We start from the raw sequence: 26,484 nt of genomic DNA on the forward strand, positions 1-26,484 counted from the left end.
AACTGAATTGAAACATTTCCTTTTCACTTGGATTTAGAGGAGAAAATGCTATTTGCAGGCACATGATAAACTCCCCACTGTCTGTCCAGATCTTTCTCCCAAGCTCCAGATTCATATACCCAGGTGCCCATTAGGTGGATCAACTAAGATGTTTAACAGGCATCCCGCACTCAGCTCTCCATTCTCTACCTCCACACTCCTCTCCTCTTCTAATTTACCTTTCTCAGCTAAAGTCACCACCATTCACCCAGTTCCCAAGTCAAAACCTCGGATGCTGCCACTAATTCTTTCCACCAATCTACCCACAAGTCCTATTGGTTCCACTACCAAAACGTGTAGATTCTGCTCACTTGTACCTCTGCTACTTCCACTCTGGAAGCAGCCATTTACATTACCCCATCCCATCTGGACATAAGCAGTGGCCTCTTAACCAGTGTCCTTGTCTGTCCTGAGTTCCCAGCATGCTCTTCCGAGCAGGCAGAATCTTTTAAAAATGTACACCAGATGGGCTGGGCATGGTGGCTCACGCCTGTAATCTCAGCACTTTGGGAGGCTGAGGCGGGCGGATCACAAGGTCAGGAGATTGAGACCATGCTGGTTAACACGGTGAAACACCATCTCTCCTAAAAATGCAAAAAATTAGCCAGGCATGGTGGCACATGCCTGTAGTCCCAGCTACTCAGGAGGCTGAGGCAGGAGAATTGCTTAAACCTGGGAGACGGAGGTTGCAGTGAACTGAGGTCCCACCACTACACTCCAGCCTGGATGACACAGCGAGAGTCTGTTTCAAAAAAAAAAAAAAAAAAGTACACCAGCTCATTTAGGAAAGAGCATTTGAAAATCTATATTTTATGAAAAGTTGTTATGGGGACACAGAATTGGTTTAATAAAATTTAGGATTTGCTGAATGCATAGCTTTGGCGAGGGGTGGGGCTTTGTGTTTTCTGGAAGCATATTCGTCATCTTGATTTTTGCTCCTAAGCATTTCTTGAGCAGAATTCTACCAGTGGTAGAAACAGGAGGTCCAGAAAAGTCCTTGGTGACAGACTGACGACTAAAGAGCTCTGTGATTAGGCTTTTTAGTTCACGGGTGCCCTTTCTTCGGAGAGTCCAAGACACTTGAACCTGACCTATCTATACTCTAGTTAGCAGCAAACATTTTCTTTGCTCCACTTACCTGGAAGATATCTTGATTGTTTCAAGTAGTACTGTTTAGAGGTTGGAGCAGTTGACAATTCGGAATCAGATTTTAGGGAAATAACCGCAGGTAAGCTCTTGTTTTCCCCTGTCGAGTGGCTGGCGCCTGAGGGTACTGGCTCTGGAAGCCTTGAAAGCCAATGAAAGATAGCATTACAGCACGAACAGCAGGAGGATCTCGCCCACCCTCTGCACATCTTCCTAAGCCAGTCAATTTGACCTCTCTTAAATGGTTTCCATCAGTCTTTTGGCTAACTGACAGCTTCCCCTCTACCCCCGGAGATATCAGGTTGTGCACAGACTCATTTCTGATGCCAGACAGTATGTGACAGGAGGCTTTATAATGGAGCAGCAATTTGCTTGTGTGTAATATATTTCTATCTGTCCTGCAACTGCTGCAGTTGGATTCATAATGTGGGAAGCTGGTGTGTGGAGACGGAAATAACAGCCATCTTCACCTGTTGACTAAAATAATTTATAATCAATGAGGTTGTTTGGGGCACGGTTTGGATGGCCTAAAAAACTGAAGTGAAAAAAGCTCCCATATACAATTTCCGGTTACCCTAGTGTCAGGCACAGAAAATAGGTATTTGTGGAGACATGCCTGTGTCTCAGTAGCCAGAACAGACTTGTGCAGTGGCTAAGCACCTAGCTGGCTGTTTGGTGGTGTTAGTATTAAGACTGACTCTCTGCCCATTGGTCACTGACTCCCACAGTCCTGTTTCTGTGCAGGGACTGAGGACTTTCTACTTCGAGGCTTAGTTTTGTCTCATGCCCAAGGCCTGTTCCTGAGGCCTCTTTGACCAGGTAGCAGTGCGTGAGGCAGCCATTGCTTTGTTCTGCTGCCCATTCCTCTGTGTGTAATGAGCCCTCCACGACCAACCTCCTCCCCACCACCCTCCGACTGGGCTCCTTCTTTGCTGGGGCCTGAATATACTGCCCAACTTCCATCACTTGTTAACTCCAAGCATCCATGGTTTCCACCTAGAAATTCATGCTACCGTACCCTACTCACCAAGTCGACTCTCTTGGAAATGGACACTCACTTGGGTGGCCCTTTGAACTGCTGGCCACCTGCTTGGGGGCAGTTCTAGGCACAGGTACGTCTGTTTCATTGGGAACAGTCCCAAAGATGCCATTTCTGGCATCTTTCCCTTCCCCTGAGCCCACTGCTGTTGTACCACTAACTGAAATTCTACCCATTCTCAAAACTGCTCACTCTAAAAAGACATTTCTCTCCTCATCAGAGGGATCTCTGCCCATAGAGAGAACTCCCAGTGCTCCTTGCAGCTGTCACTAGTGGCACTAAATACACACACTTGTCACGTGTTATCGTCCTCTGGAGGTCTTATTTCTGTTGCTATATATTTGATGAGTTGAGGAGAGGCTTAATTCCCACTAGGTATTCAGTAAACATCTACTGAATATAAATGCAGTATAAATGTAAATATTAATATCGTGCTTTTTGTTCACTTTTAAGAAGACAACCAGGCCGGGCGCAGTGACTCACGCCTGTAATTCCAGCACTTTGAGAGGCTGAGGCGGGTGGATCACCTGAGATCAGGAGTTTGAGACCAGCTTGGCCAACATGGTGAAACCCCGTCTCTACTAAAAATACAAAAATGAGCTGGGCGTGGTGATGGTCACCTGTAATCCCAGCTACTTGGGCGGCTGAGACAGGAGGACGGCTTGAACCCAGGAGGCAGAGGTTGCAGCGAGCCAAGATCACGCCATCGCACTCAGCCTGGGCGACAAGAGCAAAGCTCCATCTCAATAATAATAACAATAATTTAAAAAATAAGACAACCATTAAATAAAAGGTATACATGTTAGTATTTGGTACTCTGTATTCTCTATGGGGAGGCCCTGGCTGCCTGAGAGACCTAGCAGGGGACGGCAGGGTCTGTTCAATTCACCAATTCACCTCCTATTCACAAATCCACCAAATTCACCTCCTATTCACAAATTCACCAATTCACCTCCTATTCACCAATCCACTAATTCACCAATTCACCTCCTATTCACTAATCCACTAATTCACCAATTCACCTCCTATTCACAAATCCACTAATTCACCAATTTACCTCCTATTCACAAATCCACCAATTCACCAATTCAGCTCCTATTGCTAAAGAAGCAGCGTGGGGTAGAAGAGAGAAAGACCTGGATTTGAATTAATCCTCACCTGATCTTGGGCAAGAAATCCAGCCTATCTGAGTCTCAGCATCCTAGTCTGCAGATATTTTTACTGAAGTATGAAAATTATAAAGTTTAGGCAGGAGCTTAACAGATGGTAGTATACTAATAATAATGATGATCATAATAATAACCATATGCCAAGAATTGTACAGGACCATTGAAAGATGCCAAAAAATAAAAATGTAGAAGAAATGGCTGGGCACAGTAGCTCACGCCTGTAATCCCAGCACTTTGGGAGGCCGAGGTGGGCGGATCAGGAGGTCAGGGGATCAAGACCATCCTGGCTAACACAGTGAAGCCCCGTCTCTACTAAAAATACAAAAAATTTAGCCAGGCGTGGTGGCGGGCACTTGTAGTCCCAGCTACTCGGGAGGCTAAGGCAGGAGAATGGCGTGAACCCGGGAGGCGGAGCTTGCAGTGAGCCGAGATCGCACCATTGCACTCCAGCCTGGGCAACAGAGCAAGACTCTGTCTCAAAAAAAAAAAAAATACATATAGAAGAAATACCCACATGAAAAATTCATTGTCATACCACTTTTCTAAAGAATTTCAAGAGAAAAGGGATAATTAATGTTGAAGAAATTTACTGGTTGTACTACAACCTTGATCTTTTTTTGATTTTTTGAGACAGTGTCTTGCTCTGTTGCCCAGGCTGGGGTGCAGTGGCTCAACCTTCCAAGCTCAAGCAATCCTCTCACCTCCGCCTCCTGAGTAGCTCAAACTACAGGTGTGGGCTACTACATCTGGCTAATTTCTGTATTTTTTTTTTGTAGAGATGGAGTTTTGCCATATTGCCCAGGCTGGTCTCAAACTCCTAAGCTCAATCAACCCACCCACCTCGGCCTCCTAACGTGCTAGATTTATAGGCCCAAGCCACCATGAACAGCCACAACCTTGATCTTAAATATAGGTTTTGATTCAAACCTCTACCATCCTCAAAAATATATGAGTAAAATGTATGAATAAATTATGAATAATTATAAATAATTATGAATAAAATTTAGCTGAAATCAGAATGACGTGGGTTTTAAAAAATGTTTTCAAGTCGCCAGGCACAGTGGCTCACGCCTGTAATCCCAACACTTTGGGAGGTCAAGGCCAGTGGATCACCTGAGGTCAGGAGTTCGAGACCAGCCTGGCCAACATGGTGAAACACTGTCTCTATTAAAAATACAAAAAATTAGCTGGGCGTGGCAGCACATGCCTATAACAATCTGAGCTACTAAGGAGGCTGAGGGAGGAGAATTGCTTGAACCCTGAAGGCGGAGGTTGCAGTGATCACATTACTGCACTCCAGCCTGGGCAATGAAGCGACATTCCGACATTCCCCCCAAAAAGAGAAAAAAGAAAATAAAATGTTTCAAGTCTCCTATATACTACATCAATGGTCTTCAAACTCTTCTGTTCCTAGACCCAAATAATTTTTTTTAACTACGTAACTCCCTGCACATCTTTAAATTGACATCTATAATTTTTCATCATAAATGTATTCCTTATTTCTTGTTAACAGCAGATAGAAACGGTATTTTATAAGATGAAATATTGTGAGGATTGACTGCAACTGGAGTGTTTCATGGTATGGTTTGATAAAATAAGTTTTAACTACCTTATCCATAATACACTCTGATCCTCAAAGAAATAAGTAAAATTTTAATCCACGTGTTTTGAAAACACGTGGATTAAACACATGGATTAGGAAAGAGTATCTGTGGAATATGAAGACCTGGAAATGGATTGCCTAAGAGTTACCCAAGCAAAAAAGAAAAAAAAAAAGAATTATCCAAGCATATGTACTCCTTAGAGATTCCCCGCGCGCCAAAGTGAAGACTTCCATACTATACCATGCCAAATAGCTACGGGATAAGTTTTCCTGACTCATAACACAACTGTTCTTCCTATTCTTCTGTTTCAAAGAGAAAACAGAGCATTTTAGTATATTTGAAAGAATACACATCACTAAGCCCCGGTGCTTCAGTGCTTCCAAATCACCGTGCTTTCCAACATGGGCTAAAATACAGTAGCCCCCATCATGTGTGGGGGATATGTTCTAAGACCCCCAGAGGATGCCTGAAACCACAGGTAGTACTAAACCCTATACAGCCTGTCTTTTCCTATATGTATGTGCATACATACCTATGAGGAAATTTAATATATAAGTTGGGCACAGCAAGAGATTAACATTAATAACTAATACTAAAATAGAACAAGTAGAACAATATATTGTAATAAAAGTTACGTGAATGTGCTCTCAAAAACATCTTTTTTTTTGTTTTGTTTTGAGAGTCTCACTCTCACCCAGGCTAGAGTGCAATGGCACGATCTCGGCTCACCACAACCTCTGCCTCCTGGGTTCAAGTGATTCTCCTGCCTCAGCCTCCTGAGTAGCTGGGATTACAGGCGCCTGTCACCGCACCCGGCTAATTTTTGTATTTTTAGTAGAGATGAGGTTTCACCATGTTGGACAGGTTGGTCTTGAACTCCTGAACTCAGGTGATCCACCCGCCTCAGCCTCCCAAAGTGCTAGGATTACAGGGGTGAGCCACCACACCCAGCCCAAAATATCTTACTGCACTGTACTGCAGGTAAATGAAACCATGGAAAATGAAACTGCAGGTTAGGGGGACTACTGTACCCGATTTCTATAAGACAAGAAGCAACAGAAAGCCAGTTTTCTGATTTGTCCCTTTATTTAGTAACTCTATGCCATGTAAGAATTGAAATAACTGAGAGGTGTGACTTTTTTGCCTAAAGTGGAAGAGGACTTGAGTGGGCTTTTCCTCAAATTCATGTATTTTTAGGAAAGAGTACCTATGGAATGTGAAGACCTGGAGATGGATTGCCTAAGAGTTATCCAAGCAAAAAAGAAAAAAAAAAATTATCCAAGCGTATGTACTCCTTAGAGAATCCCCGCGCGCCAAAGTGAAGACTTCCATACTATACCATGCCAAATAGATACGGGATAAGTTTTCCTGATTCATAACACAACTGTTCTTCCCATTCTTCTGTTTCAAAGAGGAAAAGAAAAAAAAAAAAAAAAAAAAAAAAAGTATCTTTCCAAAATATTCACCAAAACTTAACCCATCCTAACTTCAAAGTTGAATAATACACTGAGGATGACCTCACTTATAAAAAGAAAAGGAACTGCTAGAGAGATTAAACTTCCAGAAAAGACTCAGAAAATGATTGAAAAAAGTTTAGAACAGCAAGCAAGCAGATAATGAAATCTTAACACCGTCAGAAGCAGCCGTTAACTTGGCATGTGGTGCTCTGATTTCTGCAACGAGGCATGTCAATTTCAAAGGGGAATAATGATGGTCATTCACGAGAGCATGGTGAAAATGGAACAAGATCCCCTCTGATATGTTTTGGACATCTGTCCTCTCTAAATCTCATGTTGAAATGTAATCCCCAGTTTTGGAGGTGGGGCCTGGTGGGAGGTGTCTGGATCATGGGAGCAGATCCCTCATGAATGGCTTGGTACCATCCTTGCGGTAATGAGTGAGTTCTCACTCTGAGTTCCCGCGAGACTTGATCGTTTAAAAGAGTCTGGGACCTCCTCCCTCTCTCTCTTGCTCCCTCTCTTGCCCTGTGACAGGCTGGATCCTCTTCCACCTTCCGCCATGATTCTAAGTTTCCAGAAGCCCTCACCAGAAGCAGATGCTGGCACTATGCTTCCTGTACAACCTGCAGAACCCTGGGCCAACACATTCTTTATAGCAATGCAAAAACGGACTGACACACTCTCTCTACACACACACCCCCCCCCCCCCCACTCATCTGTTAATACTGAGAATTGTTACTGTGAGAAGATTCTTACCTTTTCAGAGGTATGTGGAAAGATTTGCATTTTGTGGAAGGAACCAATATATTAAGCAAACTTTTTTCTTTTTTGAATTGGAGTCTCACTTTGTTACCCAGGCTGGATTGCAATGGCGCAATCTTGGCTCACTGCAACATCCGCCTCCCAGGTTCAACAAATTCTCATGTCTCAGCTTCCCGAGTAGCTGGGATTACAGGTGCATGCCACCATGCCCAGCTAATTTTTGTATTTTTAGTAGAGACGGGGTTTCACCATGTTGGCCAGGCTAGTTTCAAACTCCTGGCCTCAAGTGATCAACCCACCTCCGCCTCCCAAAGTGTTGGGATTACAGGCCTGAGCCACTGCGCCCGGCCTATTAAGCAAACTTTTCTTCTTTTAAGGTCTACATGCATTTATATTTAGTGAGTAAAATAAAGTGAATGCATGGCAAAAATAGTTTTCTGAGGAATTTGAAATCTTACCGAAATGGAGAATCTTTTTTCCTTTTGTCTTTAAAAACACCCATGCTTGGCTTCTTGGAATGGGAGGCTCCGAAATCATAGTCCTCCAACTCTTCCCAGCTGTCTCCAGACTTGAAGACAGTCTGACCCCAACGCCTCCTACCACTTTTATGACTCAGTGTGCCATTTGGCTTCTGTGGTGGAAAATCAGTCATAATCTTTAATCATGTACTGAATGCCTTTCATGTACAAGCTACTACGTAAGACACTAACAGTCCCCATTCTCAAGGAGCATTCCATACACTTAAGTGCATAACATATATACACATTTAAAAGCATGAACAAAAATGGGCGGTACATGCCAAAAATATGACAGGTGTTCAGAGGAGAGATCTCTGTGAACTAGGTCAGTGGGAGACTTGAATATTTTGGATCTGAGTTGACTCTTCATTGACACGAAGGATCTGGAAACCCGAGACTTGGCTATGTCTCTTTGGGCAAGGGACTTAACTTCTCAAAGCCTTAGTGTCCTCCTTAACTGGGGACAGCCTTAATGAGAAGGACACTAAGGCTGGCATGTGCCAGCATCTTGTACTCTTCCCCCTCCTTGAATGTAGACACGACATCCAAAGGCACACCAGTGATCCTGTGGCCACAGGCATGACAGCCACCTGCTCAGGGTGGTGGAGCGCGAAGCCAGCAGCAGCCTGCCTCCTCTGCAAGCTTCATGAGCTCCACCACCCAATTTCTTGTTATGTGAGAAAAAACCCCTATTGTTTAAGCCACAGGGGTCGAGTTTTTGTCATAAGTCCCTGAACGTAATCCTAACGGAAACAGAGAGGGAAGTATGAGTCTGACTGCCAACAGAATGGAGGCATCGTTAACAGAAATAAGGAACAGGAAAGAAGTCCTGGCTTGGAGCACACAATGAATTGGTTTTATACAAATTTACAGAGAGTGGTTTGGGGGCACATAAACAGAAAAATCCAAAAGGCAACTCAAAACTATGGAATAGAGCATGGAAAATTGTCAGAAAATACAGCTATGTTGGGTGCAGGGAGATGCTTAAAGAATGGACGTGCTATTGCTTGAAGCTGATGGTGTCACAGTGATAGTGATGGATGATAACAAAAAGCAGTATTTGCCAGCTTCTACACTATTATTTTCTCTGCCAGGCAGAACAATCTCCAGAATAAAGAGAATAAAAAAATGTTAAGCTCCAGATGAGTAGGGTTCATAAAAGGTTACCCTGAGCTGAGTTTGAGCTTCCTTTCTGTTGAGTTGTATTTTAGGGTGCCGATGCTGAACGCTGCTGAACAATGTCAGTGATATCCAAGAATCCTGTGTGTCTGAGAAGACTGGAAAGTGGCAAATATAATAGTCTTAATAAAGTAGAAGATTTATTTTTGCAAACTCCACCTCAGTAAGTTTGGTAGAGGATGAGGGCAAAGATTCTAAAATCAATTATTAGAGGGGATGTTTGTGAGCACTAAGGAAAAACAGTGATAGCTCATATAGACCACACTTTTTCATAAATGGCAAACAATGAATTCATTCAATGTAGTGTATGTAAACTTTAGCCCATTGGGTGAAGGCAGCAAAGGCGATCAGCACATAGTTGAAGAACTTGACCAAGAGTACTGATGAATGGATCAATGTCAATCTAGGAGAAGGTTGTAGTGGCCTGCCCAAGATCTCACGGTCATTCTATTCATCATGAAGATTCAGGAGGAAAACAGACAACTAAACAAATACACAGCTGGCAAGAAGCTGGGCAAACTGAGTAAACTCAGTTTACCCAAAATGGGTAAACTGAGAAGAAAACATAAAAGATTCAAAAATAATTAGAAATTGGAAAAGGTCTTGCAACTTTTTGAATCCTAGAGATGAAATACACAAGTCAGAGGTACAGAATATACAATTTAGGAGAAGCATTTATGAAAAAATCGGTATACTTAGAAATTTTAGTTGACACAATACTCAATCCCTGGATTAAGTATTGGAACTTACCTATATAAAAATGTGTGTGTGTGTGGCGGGGCGGGGGGCTAGGTTATTCTCTTTAACTTAGAGAATACACACAGGGTCCCTAGCATATGCATGGCACTTAGTAGCTACTCAATAAATAGTAACTTCCTTTCCTTCCCTCACAGTATGAGTCAGCAACTGAGGCATCTTCTAAGGGGTTGTGGGGAGGACTGTAATCATTGGTGGCACGAGTGCACACATGGTTTAGAGTGTCGGAGGTGATTCGTCCTGCTCTATATTCCCTGCCTGCTGTCTGCCTCCAGTTCTGGCAGCCTCATTCTAAGTGGGAAGCAGGATGAGAGGGGACTTAAAGGCATATTCATAATAGGAACTGAGAGTTATCAGTCATTGTGAATGGCGTTATATGCAGAGCCCTTAAGGGAAACGGTGATGTTTCTCTGGAGAAAAGGGCCGATAATATAAGGGCTATTTTCAAATACCTAAAAGGCTGCCTTTCTAGAAAAGTGATTAGCCTTCATTAAAAGCTAGAAAACCAGATTTTACCCAGTATAAGGAAGAACCTTCTAATATTCAGAACTGTTCCAAAGATAAAGGGGACTCCTTGGGACCCCAGAGGTGGTTTGCAAGTCGTGTGGGCAATGATTCAATCCATTCACTGAACAAATATTTACTGAGAATCTACCATGTGGCGGGCACTGGTCAGGGCGCTGAGGCTGTACTGATAAACAGAAAACATTCCTGACCTCACTGAGCTTGCTGCACTCCAGAGGAAGAGACAAATAAACAATAAACCTAAGAAATAACTAATTAACAGTATGTTAGAATGTGATTAGTGCTACTGGGGGACGAGGAGGTCTTGCTTATACTGGGTTGGCAGGGCAGGTGGGGACTGGATAAGGAAATAGATACGTGCTGTGTAAGACCAATTTCCATCCTAAAATGCCATAATGCAAACACATTTGGGAGTGTATACCCCAATGGGACAGCTAAAACACTACAGCAACTGAAGAGCTCCCGGAGTCGAACAAAAGATGGAAGAAAAAGTTTTATACTATGCCTGACACTTCAAAAACCCATTCTGGCTGGGCGCGGTGGCTCACTACCCAAAGTAATCCGAGCACTTTGGGAGGTCAAGGAGGGCGGATCACCTGAGGTCGGGAGTTCGAGACCAGCCTGACCAACATGAAGAAACCCTGTCTCTACCAAAAATACAAAATTAACCAGGTGTGGTGGCACATGCCTGTAATCCCAGCTACTCGGGAGGCTGAGGCAGGAGAATAGCTTGAACCCGGGAGGTGGAGGTTGCTGTGAGCCAAGATCACACCATTGCACTCCAGCCTGGGCAACAAGAGTGAAATTCCATCTCAAAATAATAATAATTATAATAATAAATAAAAACCCATTCTCTCCATGTTCCTTAGCATTTAAGAACACTGTAAAATGATAGTACTGTTGAAAATTCTTAAGATTTAGGATCAGTACTCTGGAGTACCTGATTCTTTTAAATTATTTCTTTGAATTCTTCTGCATTGAAAGAACTTTAGGCTGGGCTTGGTGGCTCACGCCTGTAATTCCAACACTTTGGGAGGCTGAGACGGATGGATCACCTGAGGTCAGGAGTTCAAGACCAGCCTGGCCAACATGGTCTCCACTAAAAATACAAAAATTAGCCGGGTGTGGTGGTGGGCACCTGTAATCCCAGCTACTCAGGATGCTAAGGCAAGAGAATTGCTTGAACCCTGGAGGTGGAGACTGCAGTGACCCAAGATTGCACCACTGCACTCCAGCCTGAGCAAATAGAGTGAAACTCTGTCTCAAGAAAAAAAAAACGAAAAGCCCAGGCGTGGTGGTTCACGCCTGTAATCCCAGAACTTTGGGAGGCCAAGGCGGGTAGATTACTTGCAGTCAGGAATTCAAGACCAGCCTGGGCAACATGGTGAAACCCCATCTCTACTAAAAATACAAAAAATTAGCCGGGTGTGGTGGTGCGTGCCTGTAATCCCAGCTACTCGGGAGGCTGAGGCAGGAGAATCCCTTGAATCCAGGAGGCAGAGATTGCAGTGAGCTGAGGCCGTGCCACTGCACTCCAGCCTCAACAACAAGAGCAAACCTCCGTCTCACAAAAAAAAAAAAAAAGAAAGAAAGACTGAAGACTGTGTAGCATGTACACTTGGTTACTTTTATTCTGAAAGTTTTTCTTTTTATAAACCATATTAGAATTTTAAGTGATCTCATGTCAAGCTCCAATCAGAGGACTCAAGGTCTTTAACAAAGAATAATGTTTTCTATCTTTTCCAACATGATTAGAAATGCCTCGAAACAAAATCTTCATTGCACGAGTCAAACTACTTCATTGCAAGCGTCATGATTGGCTACTCACGGTTGGCACGTTTTTGATGATGCTTGGGAATAGTGTTTGTGGCGGTTTCTGCTGACTCTGTTGCTTTGGAGGTTGCTGGACGCTCAGGTTCTGTGGTGGCTGAATGGGCTGCAGTGGCTGCTGGCTAGTTTTTGGCTGGGGTTGTCCAACAGTCTGATCAATTATATCTGGCAGAGGCTTAGGCTCTACTTCAACTAAAGATGGCTTTGATTCTAATGGTTGCAGTTGCTTATTTAAAGACTCTTTTGATTCCAGATGATTTGAGGAAGGACCTAATACCTGACCAACTTGAAAATATGGGTGTTTCAATGCCTATAAAAACACAGAAAAAACAACAAATGGAAAACAGTTCCACCTAAATGTATTGCACATAAACTATGATTGACCCTGTGCGAGGCATTTATCATTAGCCCACATGAGCTTCAAAGATTTAGAAAGCAGCCATCATTCCCTATACAGTGTCCCTTTTAAAAATAACCAGAAAAAAATGATTTGAGAAATAAATTGCATTAAAAAATTAAAAGTGGCCGGGCATGGTGGCTCACGCCTGTAATCCTAGCACTTTGGGAGGACGAGGCGGGCGGATCACTTGCGGTCAGGAGTTCAAGACCAGCCTGGCCAACATGGTGAAACCCAGTCTCTACTAAAAACACAAAAATTAGCCAGGCATGTTGGTGGGTGTCTGTAATTCCAGTTATATGGGAGGCTGAGGCACGGGAATCGCTTGAACCTGGGAGGAGGAGGTTGTAGTGAGCCAAGATTGTGCCACTGCACTTCTACCTGGGCAACAGAGCGAGACTCCGTCTCAAAAAGACAAACAAATAAAAAAAAAAAAAAAAAACCAGTACAAGTAGGAAAAATAGAAAGCTCACTTGTTATTATAACATCTAAGCAAAACAACTGTTCTATTTATTTGATTTGTTAATGAAAATAAAATCTAATCTATAGGCATTGGCTAAATTAATGTGATTACTTCAAGCTAAAATACTACACACCAAAAATGGTTTAGAGTACATTCAAAGACATTAAAAAGTGAATTAAGAAAATTTTCCATATAGATTATTTGAAATGATTAACCAGAGCTGTATATAAAATTCCGGGTTACTCTCAGTCTGAGTACAACAATATACCTACTAGTAACAACAACAATAAAAAAAATCAAAAGGGGACAACAAAAGCATACATACTGTTGAAGTTTATTTCATCAGTATACCAGCGAAGAGAAGACATTTATGGGAAGAAAATATAAAAACACTAAGAAAAATGATCACTGTTTGCGTTTTCCTGCTCACATGAGAGGGAAGGGACCCCCTGGTGTACGGGTGGCACTGTCTAGGGAAGTGCTTCCCCACTGGGGGCAAGTTTGCCCCTTGGGAGATATCTGGCAATGTCTGGAGACATTTCTTCTTATAATGACAGAGGTAGGGGGATGCTACTGGTATCTAGTGTCTAGAAGACCAGGGACAATGCTAAATACCCTATAATGCACAGAATAGCACCCCACAGCCAAGAGTTATCTGGTTCAAAATGTCAATAAGGCTAAAACTGAAAAAATATTCTACAGAATGTCTAAAGCCTGTGTAGCTCAGCTATGGAAAAATTCCCTTATTGGCATCAAATACCTGGGCAAAGTAGCTGTTCTTTTTTTGGGGGGGGTGGGTTCCTTAAGATGGTCAAGCTCTGTTCCCCTGAACCTCCTGCCTTTAGCCAGTCCCCACACACGTGGGAACACAGCCCTGACCAACAGTTAACTCCTCCCATGTGTAAGGTCAGTTTTTAGAGGAACAGAAGGCAGCTTGGTACTTTAAATGGTCTTCATATTCTACAACTTAACCAACCTCTCCCCCTAAATTAGGTCTTTCCACTTCCACTAAAAAGCAGGGCTGTGAAACAGAGCACCAGAAAGAGTTCGTTAAGCGTTACTTGCATTCTCAGTGGAATACACAAATATGCATAATTTAAATACTTCAATGCCTAGCACGCTGAAGGTACTCAAATTCTGAATTAAGTAACATTAATTAATATGTCAATATTCCTAAATTAGTTATGCATATTTTGGAGACGGAAACTTTGAGGATGTGTTTTGTAATTTCAAGGCTTTATTTATAACAACTCTTCCTTTTTTTCTGAGATGGAGTCTCGCTCTGTCGCCCAGGCGGGAGTGCAGTGGCACCATCTCGGCTCACTGCATCTGCCTCCCGGGTTCAAGCAATTCTCCTGCCTCAGCCTCCTGAGTAGCTGGGATTATAGGCACCCGCCACCACACCCAGCTAATTTTTGTATTTTTAGTAGAAGACGGGGTTTCACCATGTTGGTCAGGCCAGTCTCGAACACCTGACCTCATGATCCGCCCACATCAGCGTCCCAAATTGCTAGGATTACAGGTGTGAGCCACCATGCCCGGCCAACTCTTCCCTTTTAAGATACTTTAAGATACCAGTTACTATCCTTCAAGAAGAGGGAAAACTTTAAAAATTAATAGCATTTATTTTTTTCCTATTTACTTAAGGGAAGCGGTGATCACTGTAGAGAATGAGAAACATGTAGAGTTCTCAAGATGAAAATAAAAATTTAACACCCAGAGACAACCAAGACTAACCTTTTTTTATACTTTTCAGTATTTTTTCTCATATAAAATGTATTTTTCAAAGACAAAATCATATTATTTGTATAATAGTATTTTAGCATGAAATTTGTCCCAAATTGTTTAAAAATTTTATTTCACAAATTCACTGTTAATGCTGGCAGTGTATTCCAAATTAAAGACGCACATAATTTAAGTTTAGAAACTTTATTTATTTATTTATTTATTTATTTGAGACAGAGTCTCGCTCTGTCGCCCAGGCTGGAGGGCAGTGGCATGATCTTGGCTCACTGCAATCTCCGCCTCTTAGGTTCAAGCTATTCTCCTGCCTCAGCCTCCCGAGTAGCTGAGATTACAGGTGCACACCACCATGCCTTGCTAATTTTTTGTATTTTTAGTAGAGACAGGGTTCTGCCATGTTGGCCAGACTCCTGGTCTCAAACTCCTGACCTCAAGTGATCCGCCCGCCTGGGAAAGTGCTGGGATTACAGGCATTGGCACTGCAGAGCCACTGCATTCGGCTGGAAACATTTTGATTAGCTTTCAATGGACAGTTTTCTATTGGAATTGAACATCTTTGAGCATAATTTCTGATTGTCTTTAAGGCTCTTTTTTATTTACTACAAAATTACTTTCTCTTACTAAGAGATCAATGAAAAATGGTATCTCATTTCTACTTGCATTTTATGAGAGTAAACAAAGACTGAACATTTAAAAAGCATTTTTGGTAATCTATATTTCTTTTCCTGTGTTTCTTTTTCATGTCCCATGACTACTTTTCTTTTTAAAACACATTTGAAAAACTTATTGTGTCTTTATTACGAAGGTAATACATGTTTAGAAAAATTAGAAAATATGGGCCAGGTGTGGTGGCTCATGCCTCTATTATTCTAGCACTTTGGGAGTCCAAGGCAGGACAATTGCATGAGGCCAGGAGTTTGAGACCAGTCAGGACAACCTAGTAAGACCCCATCTTTAAAGAAATGAAACTTTAAAACAATTTTAAAAAAGAAAAATTAGAAAATACACTTAAATGGCTGGGCATGGTGGTTCATGCCTGTAATGCCAGCATTTCGGGAGGCCAAGGCAGGCAAATAACCTGAGGTCAGGAGATCGAGAGCAGCCTGGTCAACATGGTAAAACTCCATCTCTGGCTGGGCGCAGTGGCTCACACCTGTACAGCACTTTGGGAGGCTGGGGTGGATCACCTGAGGTCAGGAGTTCGAGATCAGCGTGACTGACAAGGTGAAACCCCATCTCTACTAAAACTACAAAAATTAGCCAGGCATGGTGGTAGGCACCGATAGTCCCAGCTACTTGGGAGGCTGAGACAGGAGAACAGATTGAACCTGGGAGGCAGAGTTTGCAGTGAGCCAAGATCGCGTTACTGCACTCCAGCCTGGGCGACGGAGTAAGACTCCATCTCAAATTAAAACAAAAACAAAAACAAAAAAAAACACCTCCATCTCTACAAAAATACAAAAATTAGCTAGGCGTGGTGGCAGGTGCCTGTAATCCCAACTACTCGGGGAGAATCGCCTGAACCCAGGAGGTGGAGGTTGCAGTGAGTCAAGATCATGCCACTGCACTCCAGCCTGGGCAACAGAGACTCCATCTCAAAAAAAAAGAAAATACACATAAACATTTCAGTATTTTTCTTATGTTTCTTATGTTTCAGTATTATATTAAGAATTAACAATAATTTTCTCTGTCTTATCTTTCCATTTTAAGATTTTTACATAGAGAAAAATTTTAATTTGTATGTAATCAAATCTTTTGAGTTTTCCTTTTGTGGTTTCTTCTATTATTTTTATACCCATGTTTTTTTCACCTTGAGATCAAATACACGTGTATGTTTTCCTTTTGTTTCTATCAGTTTAGAGGTGCTTTTTTCTTACACTTTGAAAATGTAATCCTGGTTGGGCGTGGTGGCTCACGCCTGTAATCCCAGCACTTTGGGAGGCCAAGGAGGGCGGATCACCTGAGGTCAGGAGTTTGAAACTAACCTCACCAAGATGGAGAAACACCATCTCTACTGAAAATACAAAATTAGCCAGGTGTGGTGGCACAAGCCTGTAATCCTAGCTACTTGGGAGGCTGAGGCGGGAGAATTGCTTGAACCCTGGAGGCAGAGGTTGTGGTGAGCCGAGATCACGCCACTGCACTCCAGCCTTGGCAACAAGAGTGAAACTCCATCTCAATAACAACAACAAAATGTAATCCTTCTGTGATTTGTAAAGTATGGTGAGCAGTAAGAACCTCAATTTATCTTTCTCCTTAAGAGCTAATGAATTTTTCCAGTATCACCCACCCACTGAGCCGTCCTTCCCTATGTGATGCCACATTTGTTTACCTTATGCTGACTCATACGTTCTGCAACATCGAGCTATTTGTCAGTTCTTATGCCAGTACTTCCACTGTTACCATCATCAATTTAAAGATTACTTTAATATCTGGTGGGGCAAGCTGTCCATCCCTATCACCGCTCCATTGTTTTTTTTTTTTTTTTTTTGAGACGGAGTCTCACTCTGCCACCCAGGCTGGAGGTGCAGTGGTGCGATCTTGGCTCACTGCAAGCTCCGCCTCCCGGGTTCACATCATTCTCCTGCCTCAGCCTCCCAAGTAGCTGGGACTACAGGCGCCTGCCACCACGCCTGGCTAATTTTTTGGTTTTGGTTTTTTTTTTTTTTAAGTACAGATGGGGTTTCACCTTGTTAGCCAGGATGGTCTCGATCTCCTGACCTTGTGATCTGCCTGCCTCGGCCTCCCAAAGTGCTGGGATTACAGGCGTGAGCCATCACACCCGGCCTCACCACTCTCTAATTACTTATTCTTGTTTTAACGTGTCTTGACTATCCTTTCCCATTTGTTCTTCCAGATGACATTTAGAAAACATTTTCTCAAGATTAATTTTTTAAAAAAAGCAAAATAAATTTTGTAATTGTCACACAGAATTTATATTTAAATGATGAGAATACAATAAAGATTATTATTGCTTTATTGAAGCCTTGCAGACAAAAGCACTGGGTTTTAAAGGCCCGAGACTTGGAATACATCTGTGGATATGTCAGGTGCAGTCACAAAGCAACAAAGCCTGAGTGCCACAAGGCTGCCCTCTTGTGGCAGCCAGAGGCCGCACACTCAGTTCCAGCAAGGGATGATACTGTTGTATAGCGAACCAGAATCCCACCTCTAAACTATAAAGACAGCATAGGAAGGTCTACTATGTGGAATGATTCATGAGACGCCTTTTTGCTACCCATGACAGATTCCTTCATAACTAGTCTGTCACATGTCTGAATTTTTATCACTGCAGACTGATTCCTTGTTGCAACTTCAGGTTCTTCATTTGAACCACAAAACACAGAAAATCATTGGTGTGGCTATTTCTGCATTTCTCCCAATGATCTTATATGCCTAGAAATTAATTTATTACATATGCTGGATGCCTAGAGCTTTGTGTTTAATTCTCTTAGTAAAATCCTGGTTGAGAATAGACCTGCCTTTGTAAATGAAAACATTCCTGATATTAAAAAACCTAAACATTTTAAAAGGTCTAACAGGAAGACTCCTCTTACCTGGCTTGCTGTTGGTCGTTTCTTTGGATCCCAATTCAACATTTCGGTCATGAGCTGAATAGCTTCATTACTGGCATTGGGAATGAGAGTTTTTAAGTTTATAGGAACACACTGGGGAAAACGGAAGTTCATAGAGGATGCCAGCTGGTATCCTTCTGGCCAGTCACTCTGTTTCAGGAATATATAAGTGTGGGTGGGGAGGGCAAAACAAATTGTTTTTAGTAATCCATTAAAAAAACACAGCAGTAATATAAACATCATTTATGTTTGAACATTTTCATGTTGATCCATATAAATAAAATGAGAATGAAATACCAGACCACGTCTACAGTTCAGTGCTACGACAGTGTAGAAAGAACATTAAGCTGAGAGTTAGGAAACAATGTGAAAAGCACTTTTATAACTTGTTTTTTTTCTGTTTTTTTTTTTTTTGAGACAAGATCTAGCTCTGTTGTCCAGGCTGGAGTGCAGTGGTGCAAATCATGGCTCACTACAGCCTCACCCTCCCAGGCTCAAGAGATCCTCCCACCTCAGCCTCCTGAATAGCTGGGACTACAGGTGCATACCATCACACCTGGTTTTTTTTTGGTTTTTTTTTGTGGAGATGGGGTTTCACTATGTTGCCCAGGCTGGTCTTGAACTCACGGGCTCAAGTGATCCTCCGGCCTGGGCTTCCCAAAGTGCTAGGATTACAGGCACAAGCCACTATGCCCGACCTCTATAAATTTCACAATATTAAGCTCTTGCCTGGTTTTAGATCCTGATGGTGATGTTGCTGTGATGATATCTGGGTTAACTCTGAACAAATAAGGAAAAGTGCTTTAAAAGAGGTTGATTGCTAACAAAGATCCTTGTTGTATATATTACCCATCACGTCCAATGTTAAAAATGCACATATGTGGGAAATGACAATTACATTAAAGCTTTAATATCTACATTTACTTGTGTAATGTTAACTACAAGGCACATACTAATTTAATTAGGATGTCGTTATATACACACTTATAAAGCACCTTTCAGAAAGAAAGGTATAGATGAAATATAATTATAGTTAATTAAAAAGTACTCAGTTCAAGAAGTCAAATATCCACAGGAGAGATATAGAAAAGGAAACAAGAAAGGGTAAAGAAAATATAAGGTTCAAGACAACAGGGGTTAATAGGTGATGCCAATGGCCAGCCACAGAGTGACTAGGAAAGAGCCCAAGCAAGGCTGTCTGTACAGTGTCAGCTGGGCATCACCCCCAAGTTACACTCTAAACACACAGAATTTTTCCTGAAGTTCTTAAAGGCAAACACCTGTTTTTCTTCAGCTAGTGGGATTCTGGCTCCTTGCAATCCTTAACCTACTCTGATTAAAAAAAATAAGGATTATGGCCGGGCACAGTGGCTCACGCCAAGTAACCCTAGCACTTTGGGAGGCTGGGGTGGGCAGATCGCAGATCGCTTGAGCTCAGGAGTTCAAGACCAGCCTGGCCAACATGGTGAAATCCCCTCTCTACTAAAAGAAAAATTGACCAGGCATGGTGGTGCACACCTGTAATCCCAGCTACTTGGGAGGCTGAGGCATGAGAATTGCTTGAACCTGGGAGGTGGAGGTTGCAGTGAGCTGAGATTGTGCCACTGCACTCCAACCTGGGCAACAGAGTGAGATTCCATCTCAAAAAGAAAAAAAAAGTATTATAAGAAAATTAATCATTAAAGTACGAGCCTATTTCAAAATGAAAATATCAGCTATCTAGGCAACAGTTGTAAAAAATCAAAAATTATAAAATTAAAAGCAAAGTGGCAAGATAGAAATACTCAAAAGTTATAACAACTTAGGAACAAGAGTACTTACCTTTTTGGGAGTCCCTAAAACTTGGCAAATTTTAAAGATTTCATCGACCTCACTCGTCCCTGGGAAAAGTGGTCTTAACATATAGAGTTCAGCCATGATACTTCCAACAGCCCACACATCAATGGGAGAACTATAAACTGAAGATCTCAGTAAAACTTCAGGGGCACGATACCTATGAGAACAGAAAACAAAAGAGGTGATTTTGATTGTAATTTGAAAGGTGAATGGGCAGTAGCATTCTACGCCCTTTGGTCATGCATTTCCATCAAGGAACAGATATTCAGACCCCGTTCCATCTGTGTGTCAGGCACTTGTACAATGTTCTGGGGACAATAGGACATAACACATGTTCCCTGACCACAATGAGTGGGGCTGGGGACAAATTAATGACTATGAAATGTCCATGAAGGCTCAGACAGGAACTCAACTGAATGGATATGGAAATAAGTGCCATCTGATATATCAAGAAAAAAAGTAGAAAAACCATGTTACAAAGCATTATATTCAGCATCTATTCACAAGGAAGCACAGAAAACAAAAGATGAACAAGGATTATCCCTGAGTAGTGCAGTTTTTTCTTCTTTTTATCCGTTTGAAAGTACTGATATCCTCAACCGACTCCTCTTCTGTAGTCAACTCTATTTACTGAGTGGAGTTTTGCTCTTTTTGCCCAGGCTGGAGTGCAATGGCAGGATCTTGGTTCACTGCAACCTCCGCCTCCCAGGTTCAAGTGATTCTCCTGCCTCAGCCTCCCGAGTAGCTGGGATTACAGGGGCACACCACCACGCCCGGTGAATTTTTGTATTTTTAGTAGAGATGGGGTGTCCCCATGTTGGCCAGGCTGGTCTCGAACTCCTGACCTCAGGTGATTAGCTGGCCTCAGCCTCCCAAAGTGCTGAGATTACAGGCGTGAGCCACCACACCCAGCCTAACAATATTTTTAATTGAGAAAAATACTCAATTTACAAGAGCAAAGTGAGCTGGTGAATCCAACACAAAGTCTGCTAAATGGAAGATACTCTCAACTCTCTTTTTTTCCATCCAAAATGTGTAACTATTTCAGTCCAAATGTTTGGCATAATGTTTCTGCGTTCACTGAGAATATGGCAAGCCCTCAAATAAACTAGTTTTGTTCAGTGTTGTTTTGCTCAATGTTGTTTCATTGTAATGTTGATGAGAAAGAAAAAAAGAAGGCATTTCTGGCTGAGCCACTGTGTGGGGTCTGCACGTTCTCCCCAAGTCTACGTGGGTTTTCTCCGGGACTCCATCTTCCTCCCATATCCCAAACGTGTGCATGTCAGGGGAACTGGGGTGTCCGTGTGGCCCCAGGAGGAGTCAGTGGGTGCATGTGTGTGTCGGGGCGGGGGGACGGGAGTGCTGCCATGGGAGGCTGTCACATCCATGGTTGGTGCTCACCTTGCACCTCCAGCTTCCAGGACACGCTGTAGCCACCTGTGACCCTGAACTAGAATAACTGGACAAATAATTATCTTCTTTGTTTTTATTAATCTTTCTTAAATGTATGTATGGCTCACATGTATTTCAATGTTCAATACTAGTGTTTTGGTCGCTGTTTAGAAGTTTGGTGGCCAGGCGCAGTGGCTCACGCCCGTAATCCCAACACTTTGGGAGATCAAGGTGGGCGAATCACGAGGTCAGGAGTTAGAGACCGGCCTGGTGAACATGGTGAAACCCCGTCTCTACTAAAAATACAAAAAATTAGCCGGGTGTAGTGATGGGCGTCTGTAATCCCAGCTACTCGGGAGGCTGAGGCAGGAGAATCACTTGAATCTGGGAGGCAGAGGTTGCAGTGAGCCGAGATCATGCCACTGCACTACAGCCTGGGTGACAGAAAAAAAAAAAACTTTCGTGATGTTTTTGTGACCAGAAATGTGCCATGAAATTGTTTATTTTAATTAGCCTATGGTCGAATTGGTTTCATCATACGTTGTTTTACTTAAAGTCAGTTTTCAAGAACCTATTGATGATGTTAAGTGAGAACTTACTATACTTTCTTTGACGAATATTTTTACACGCTTTATTGATATAGAATTCACGTAATATACAGTTGATCCATTTACAGTGTACATCACACTGCTTTCTCCCAAGGTGCCTTCACGTGTCTTCCCTCTTCCATCTCTGTGTCTGCCTTCTTCTTATAAGGACATCAGTCTTATTGGATTAAGACCAGCCATGCTGTGGTCTGACCTCATCTTAGCCTGATTACATTTGCAAAGACCCTATTTCAAAATAAGGTCACATTCGCAGGTTACGTAACCAGGGCGGATCCCTCATGAAAGGCTTGGTGCTGTTCTCTTGCAGTGAATGAGTTCTTTTTCAGACAAGATGAAATTAGTTCCTGAGACAGTGGGTTGCTCCACAGCAAGCTTCCTCCTCTTGTTTGTTCCCTTCTCGCACATGCCCATTTCCCCTTTGACCTTCCCCCTGCCACCTTTTTTTTTTTTTTTTTTTTAATTTGAGATGGAGTTTTGTTCTTGTTGCCCGGACTGGAGTGCAATGGCACGATCTCAGCTCACTGCAACCTCCGCCTCCTGGGTTCAAGTGATTCTCCTGCCTCAGCCTCCTGAGTAACTGGGATTACAAGCATGCACCACCATGCCCGGCTAATTTTTGTATTTTTAGTAGAGACGGGGTTTCACCATGTTGGCCAGGCTGGTCTTGAACTCCTGATCTCAGGTGATCCACCCGCCATGGCCTCCCAAAATGCTGGGATTACAGGTATGAGCCACTGCGCCCAGCCTGACCTTCTCCACCATGTTTCGATGCAGCATAAAAACTCTCACCAGAAGCCAAGCGGATGCCAGTGCCAGGCTTCTTTTATAGCCTGCAGAACCGGGAGCCAAATAAACCTCCTTTCTTTATCAACTTCCCAGTCTCAGGCGTTCCTTTACAGCAACACAAAACACACTAAGACAGGGACTCCTTTCTTTCAGCCCCCACATCTGATTCATTAGAACACATACCCCAAATTCCACACTTTCTCACTACCTGCATATCCAGCAGGTCCAAGTCACTATCATTTCTGGCCACTCTACAAACTCTGCCCTTGTTTCCTACGACTGCCCTCCTCATTCATTCTACGCTGTGCGCAATTCACGTGGGGCATGCACCTGTCTCAAAGCTTTTCTATTTAGCATTTGCTCTGCCTAAAAAAATTCCTGCTAGTCCTGGCATCTCCTTCAGGGCCACTCTCAGTGAGGCCTTCCAGGTAAAACAGCAACATTCCTGTCCCTCCCCATCTCCCACAACTCCCTGCTCCCTTTCATATTTTATTTTTCTTTATTATAATGTATCAACATCATCAGATGTTTCAAATATATTTCTTTCTTTGTTTTTTTTTTTTTTTTGAGAAAGAGTCTTGCTCTGTTGCCCAAGCTGGAGTTCAGTGGTGCAATCTTGGCTCACTGCAACCTCTGCCTCCCAGGTTCAAGTGATTTTCATGTCTCAGCCTCCCAAGTAGGTGGCACCAAGGCAGGTGACACCACACCCAGCTAATATTGTATTTTTAGTAGAAACAGGGTTTAGCCATGTTGGCCAGGCTGGTCTTGAACTCCTGGCCTCAAGTGATCCCCCATCTCGGCCTCCCAAAGTGCTAGGATTACAGGCGTGAACTACCATGCCCGGCCTGTATGTTCTTGTTTTCACTGGAGTATAATATTCACACAGGCAGAGGCATGTATTCTAAGAGCAGAGCTTGATGAATTTTCACAAATACAACACATCCACGGACCCAGCACCCAGATCAAGAAAGATATGTTATCGGCCAGGCGCAGTGGCTCACGCCTGTAATAACATGGTGACCAGCCTGGATAACATGGTGAAACTCTGTCTCTACTAAAATACAAAAATTAGCCAGGCATGGTGGCGGGCACCTGTAATCCCAGCTACGTGGGAGGCTGAGACAGGAGAATCACTTGAAACTGGGAGGCAGAGGTTGCAGTGAGCCGAGATGACGCCATTGCACTCCAGCCAGGGCGAGAGAATGAGACTGTCTCAAAATAAAAGAGAGAGACATGTTACCAGCACCCAGAAGGCCCCTTGTACACTTGTCCAGGCACCACACACACACACACCCCATGGAACTGCTTGCTATCCCGACGTTTATGGCACAGATTATTTGTCTCTGTTTTTGTACTTTACATAAACTAAATCGTATGGTATGTGCCCTTTTTCTGTTTGGACTCTTGCTTTCAACATTGTCTTAGATTCACCCATATTGCTGCATGCAGTCATAGACCATTCACTCTCACTGTTGCAAAGCATTCCTCTGGGTGATACACGATGCTACTGTTCAGGGACATTTGGGCGGCGTGCAGTTGAGAGGATTCACGTCTTCTGGTGAACATGATATGTCTTTCTGTCGGTGACCCATCATATTTTTAACTTGTTTATCTGTGTATTGGCTGTCATATAAGCAGCATAAGGCAGAGGTTTTTCTTTTATTTTTTTATTTTACTGCTGTGTTCTCTGTGCCTAAAATGATGTTTGGCACATAGTAGGTGTTCAATAAATATTTGTTGAATGAATGATTGAGTGAATAAATGAAATTCTTTTTCCTTATTTTTTCAGTGATCAGAAGAGCAATAAACCAATCCTTCGCTTTCTTTAAACAATATAAAATTCAATTCTATGTTTTAAATATTCAGTACAGAACTTCCAGAAATATGTAACAATCCATCGTAGGAAAATTTCTCCATAGGCTTATGCCTCAGGAGGGTTGCATAATCCTACTCACCATCTGGTAGAGACATAATCAGTGTATGGTGGCTGGGACCTTAATTCCCTTGCAAGTCCAAAATCAGCAATTTTCACAAGCTCTGGGCCCATACAAAGCAAGTTTTCTGGTTTCATGTCCCTATGAAAAAACCCTTGGTGACATATAGAGAAAAAAATAAAATCAATCATTAGGTTTAAACATAGCTTTATCTGATTTATAAACAACATATAAATGAACTCCCTCTTTTGTAATGAGAAGCATCATCTTAGGAAAAAAGTAAACCATATTTATTGTCTAACAAGTAACGGGATGTAGGGACCCTGCTTTTAAAATGCTTGGGCAAGAAAGTTCACACAGTGTATGAGATAATTAAAAGTAACAACCCATTTAACATTTATTTTTATTTGTGACTCCAGTGGGTATTCAGGCGCTGGGCTAGGTATTATTACACTACGGTTATCTCCATTCATTTGCACAACAACCTTAAGGAGGTACTGTTATCACTATTGTGCAACAGAGGAGGAGGTTGAGGGCCAGAGTGAAGTCACCTAATTAACGTGTGAGAAGTTTTTGTTTTTGTTTTTGAGGCAGGTCTCGCTCTGTTGTCCAGGCCAGAGTGTACTGGCTCGATTTCGGCTCACCGCAGCCTCAACTTCTTGGGCTCAAGCAATCCTCTCACCTCAGCCCACTAAGTAGCTGGGAGCACAGGTGCATGCCACCACCCCCAGCTGTTTTTGTATTTTTGATAGAGACAGGATTTTGCAACGTCACCCAGGCTGAGAAGAGCACTTTTTAATCAGGCTTAAGTCGGTGCAGCTGACTCCTTGAGAAAAATCACTTGTTTAAAAAGTCCATTCAATAAAAATGTAACTCCACACATCAGAACTAATTTCTTCATTTAAAATTATTTTATCTAATGTTCAGTTTTACTCAATAGCTGTGTTATTGCAAAATTCCAATAATTATAATGTTTATATTAGCAATTCAATCTATAAAATAAATGGTTAGAAAGCTAATGGGGAAACCAAAGAAAATGAGGCAGAAAGCCCAGCAGGGGCTGGGTGTGGTGGCGCACGCCTGTAATTCCAGCACTTTGGGAGGCCGAGGTGGGCAGATCATGAGGTCAGGAGTTTGAGACCAGCCTGGCCAATATTACGAAACCCCATCTATACTAAAAATACCAAAATTAGCCAGGCATGGTGGCGGATGCCTGTAGTCCCAGCTACTTGGGAGGCTGAGGCAGAAGAATCACTTGAACCTGGGAGGTAGAGGTTGCAGTGAGCCGAGATCGTGCCACCACACTCCAGCCTGGGCAACAGAGCAAGACTCCATCAAAAACAAACAAACAAACAAACAAATAAATAAAAAGAAAACCAGGGGGAAAAGAACAAACATTAAAGCCCTCCTAGCAGATGAGTATTTGTCTTAAGGAAGGCTTTTTCTAAGGGCAGTCTAGAGTATTCTGGTTATATCCACATGGCTTGGGTTCCAATGGCCTTGGGAGGCAGGGAGACTGCAGGTGATCACTTGAAGAGGGTTTTCATGTAGCTTTGGGGCTGAGAAGACTTTCTTTTATCTTTTTCTTTTCTTTTTTTGTTTTTGTTTTGAGATGGAGTCTTGCTCTGTCACCCAGGTTGGAGTAAAGTGGTGTCATCTGGGCTCACTGCAACCTCCACCTCCCAGGTTCAAGCGATTCTCCTGCCTCAGCCTCCAGAATAGC

At 42.7% G+C, this 26,484-nt stretch overlaps 1 protein-coding gene across 1 annotated transcript in view; it reads right to left on the reverse strand.

Annotated features, from left to right (window-relative positions):
- Positions 1 to 26,484, reverse strand: part of MAK (male germ cell associated kinase) — a 71,794-nt gene that overhangs the window by 25,415 nt on the left and 19,895 nt on the right. The window contains exons 5-10 of the mRNA XM_007973702.3: positions 24,783 to 24,915; positions 20,027 to 20,198; positions 18,188 to 18,355; positions 12,026 to 12,337; positions 7,678 to 7,850; positions 1,178 to 1,326 (exon numbers count right to left, since the gene is read on the reverse strand). Coding sequence (XP_007971893.3) covers positions 1,178 to 1,326; positions 7,678 to 7,850; positions 12,026 to 12,337; positions 18,188 to 18,355; positions 20,027 to 20,198; positions 24,783 to 24,915 — 1,107 coding nt within the window. The remainder of the gene's footprint in view (positions 1 to 1,177; positions 1,327 to 7,677; positions 7,851 to 12,025; positions 12,338 to 18,187; positions 18,356 to 20,026; positions 20,199 to 24,782; positions 24,916 to 26,484) is intronic.

Source organism: Chlorocebus sabaeus, chromosome 17 (assembly GCF_047675955.1).
Source record: "Chlorocebus sabaeus isolate Y175 chromosome 17, mChlSab1.0.hap1, whole genome shotgun sequence".
NCBI lineage: Eukaryota > Metazoa > Chordata > Mammalia > Primates > Cercopithecidae > Chlorocebus > Chlorocebus sabaeus.